Genomic DNA, 3,235 nt, shown 5'->3' on the forward strand with positions numbered 1-3,235 from the left:
CGCCGCCAGCCCCCGAGCAGGCGCGGATAGCCCAGCTGCCGCCTTCCCCGCCACGGCCGGAAGCTGCGCCAGCCCCCAAGCTGCCGCCGCCAGCCCCTGAGCAGCAAGCGCTGAGAACCGTGCCGCCTCCCCCGCCACGCCCGGAAATAGCGCCAGTCGCCCCCAAGGCCCCACCTCCACCACCGCCAGCCCCAGCTGCCATCATCTCACCACCACCACCACCACCACCGCCACCACCGCCACCACCACGACTGCCGCCGCCAGCCCCCGAGCAGCAAGCGCCAAGAGCTGTGCCGCCTCCCGCGCCACGGCTGGAAACTTTGCCAGCCCCACCCCAGGCTCCGCCGCCGCCGCCACCACCACCTCTGCCTCTCATCGCACCCGCCCCAAGCCCCAGAGCAGGTGCCTTGCTTACAGGGGTGACTCTTGCCCTGCCAAGGGACGCGCCTCGAACCATTTAACAAAAACACGACGCAGTGTATTTTTCTTTCTTTCTTTTCCTTTCTAGCAGGCCCTTTATCCACCTGTTCCTGTGCCTGCAGGTGTGGCTGGCAGCTGCGCCACCGAGGCCGCCACCGACCTGGCAGGCGGCGACCTGCCCGATGACGGCCAGCTCAGCGGGCCGCAGCGCCGCGTGGCCGACGTCGCCGCCTGCTGCGCCAAGTGCCTGGCGCGGGCAGACTGCGCTGCATGGTGAGCTGCGCAGACTGCCGGCGTGGTGGCGGGCAGGATGCTGCTGGTCCAGCCGCAAAGCCCGGCTGACAGGGCCTGCAGCTCACAGGGGGGCAGCTCATACAGGGGGCAGCTCACATAGGCGTGCCCACCTGGCACCAGAGCCAACCTGCGTGCTCGGCTGTCCCGCCTGGCGCTGCCTGCAGGGTGTTTGGAGACACCAGGGGCTGCCCCAATTGCTGCTTCCTCAAGGCCGCCACGGGCTGGTCCCGCCAGCCCTCTGCGGCACTGGTGGCGGGCACTGTGGCGAGTCGGGGGGTGGCACCCGCCGCTGCTGCAGCACAGTCTCCCTCGCCCCCGCCGGCGCCACAGCAGCCGCCGCCGCCCTCACCCTCGCCGTCTCCCTCGCCGCCGCCGCCACCACCGCCCAGCCAGCAGGCTGGCGGCGCGGCTGGCAGCTGCGCCACCGAGGCCGGCACCGACCTGGCAGGCGGCGACCTGCGCGACGACCGCCAGCTCAGGGGCCCGCAGCGCCGCGTGGCCGACGTTAAATCCTGCTGCGCCAAGTGTGTGGTGCGGGCAGACTGCGCTGCGTGGTGAGCCATCGGCAGGCCCATGCATGGGGCATTGAGCTGAAGTAGCGATGTGCTGCTGCGATGCACTGCAGCCAAACTGCGGCCCTGTGGCCGAGTCCGCCAACTCTCCACTCGCCCTTGTCGCTGCTGTGCTGACGGCCCCGTGCTGGCTGCCTCGCGGGTGCAGGGTGTTTGGCAACGCTCCGGGCTGCCCCAACTGCTGCTTCCTGAAGGCAGCCAGCGGATGGAGCCGCCAGCCCTCCGCGGCGCTGACGGCCGGCACCGTGCCGGGCCGCGGCGCACCTGCTCAGCCTCCCTCACCTGCTGAGCCCCCGGCACCTGCTCCCTCGCCGCCGCCGGCTCCCGCTACACCACCCTCGCCGTCGGCACCGCTCCCGGGCCCGTCTGGCAGCGTAGCCGCTGCCCAGCAGCAGTGCAACATTCTGCCACGCACAAACCTGCAGGGGCTGGTGGTCTCCACCAGTTCCGAGCCAGATGAAGGAGCCTGCTGCCAGAGGTGCCGTGCGCACCCCACCTGCAACGCGTTTGTCTACTGCCCCCAGCCTGGCGGGTGAGGTTCCACGAGCCTGCTGGGCAGCCGAAGCGCGTGCCCCTCGATGCATGCCTCGATGCATGCCTGCTCAACCTGCCAGCACGCTGGCCCCTTGCGCTCCTGCAGCTGCATGGGCGGGACGCTCTACCCTTCCCGCCTGTGCTCCCTGAAGCAGCAGCCCGCCGACGCCAGCGGCCGGCCCGACTTGGCCTCCTACGGCTCCGGCCCAGAGGTGCCCTGGACGTCCGGGTGGATCGCCAAAGGCGGCGCCAGCGTCTCACCAACCCCGGCGCCTGCCGCAGCCTCTGCCTCAGACTCGGCCTCAGCCTCAGCTTCTTCCTCATCCAGCGGCAGGGTGCAGCTGCTGCCGTGACCCATGTCAGCGTGCCTGAACCAGCAGCGTGCCTGAAGCATCTGCGTGCCTGAACCAACAGCGTGCCTGTGTCAGCCTGGCTGATGAGCCTGCGCTCACGCCTACCAGGGGTGCATGCATGTGCTCGCCCCGTGCCCCGCAACAGCATGTGACTGACGACATTGCAACTGCAACATCAGCTCCTCACATCCCATGGGGCGCTTACAAACGGCACGCGCAGACGAGCACTGCCCACTCACCCGCTGCAAGCGGATGGAAAAAAATGCTTACAAGCAAGTGGTGTGACAGCAGAACAGCTCCCCTGCCACCCCAATTCCCAATTCCCAACCCACAAATTTTACTTTTTCGAACGATCGAATCAATCAAAGCGCGCCCGCGGATATTCAAACAGCCTGCAGATATTTTCATATCAGCAGACTGACTTTTCACCCACCTGTCACAGATTTTCCCTCGCCCGTTCGGTTTTTTGCCGACAGCTGGCTAGCAGCCAGACTATATAAGGAGCCTCGATGCCCTGACAAGATCATCTTTTCTCTCCCTTTGTGCTGGAGTGCCCCTGTGTAATAACAGGCGCCCGCCGCCCCAGCCCCGCCCGAAGGAGAAGGATCCTGCCGCTGCGACCAGCGCTCGGCAGTCACCCCAGCGCTCTCACGAGGCTCCCCGCTCTCACACAAAGACAAAACAGGCCGGCCGGAACCTTCTGGACCCGCGCCGCCTTTTTGCTGGCGCCGAATCGGGGAAAGTGCGTGGTTGCTGTGCCCTGCACGACCCCAAAGTAACCGTGTGAAGCGATCAGGACGCCCTCCGAGCTCTTCCGAGACAGCGCCGCCACCACATGCCTACCACCGCACCCTCAGCAGAAGCGCGGGCGCCCTGCCAACCCACGTTCAACATGCAGGTGGCTGTCTCAAAGTTCTCCGGTTCTGCAAAGGAGAATACAGAGACCTTCATCCGCACGGTTGAGAGCGCGAAGGGCCTCTACAGCTGGAGCGACGCCCAGGCCATGGCGTTCGCCGGCCTCCATCTGAAAGGGAAGGCGCTGGACTGTACAACATTCAGAGC

The 3,235-nt window shown here is 67.0% G+C and overlaps 1 protein-coding gene across 1 annotated transcript in view; it reads left to right on the forward strand.

The window, feature by feature from the left end:
• The window catches only part of CHLNCDRAFT_134449 (hypothetical protein), a gene marked incomplete at both ends in the record, with an annotated part of 5,523 nt that extends 3,350 nt beyond the window's left edge, over positions 1–2,173 (forward strand). Inside the window, 5 exons of the mRNA XM_005847254.1 lie at positions 543–693; positions 879–1,268; positions 1,435–1,531; positions 1,712–1,818; positions 1,927–2,173. Of these exons, the coding sequence (XP_005847316.1) occupies positions 543–693; positions 879–1,268; positions 1,435–1,531; positions 1,712–1,818; positions 1,927–2,173 (992 nt within the window). The remainder of the gene's footprint in view (positions 1–542; positions 694–878; positions 1,269–1,434; positions 1,532–1,711; positions 1,819–1,926) is intronic.
• Between the last annotated feature and the right edge of the window lie 1,062 nt (positions 2,174–3,235).

The sequence above is a fragment of the Chlorella variabilis genome, assembly GCF_000147415.1.
Source record: "Chlorella variabilis unplaced genomic scaffold CHLNCscaffold_11, whole genome shotgun sequence".
NCBI lineage: Eukaryota > Viridiplantae > Chlorophyta > Trebouxiophyceae > Chlorellales > Chlorellaceae > Chlorella > Chlorella variabilis.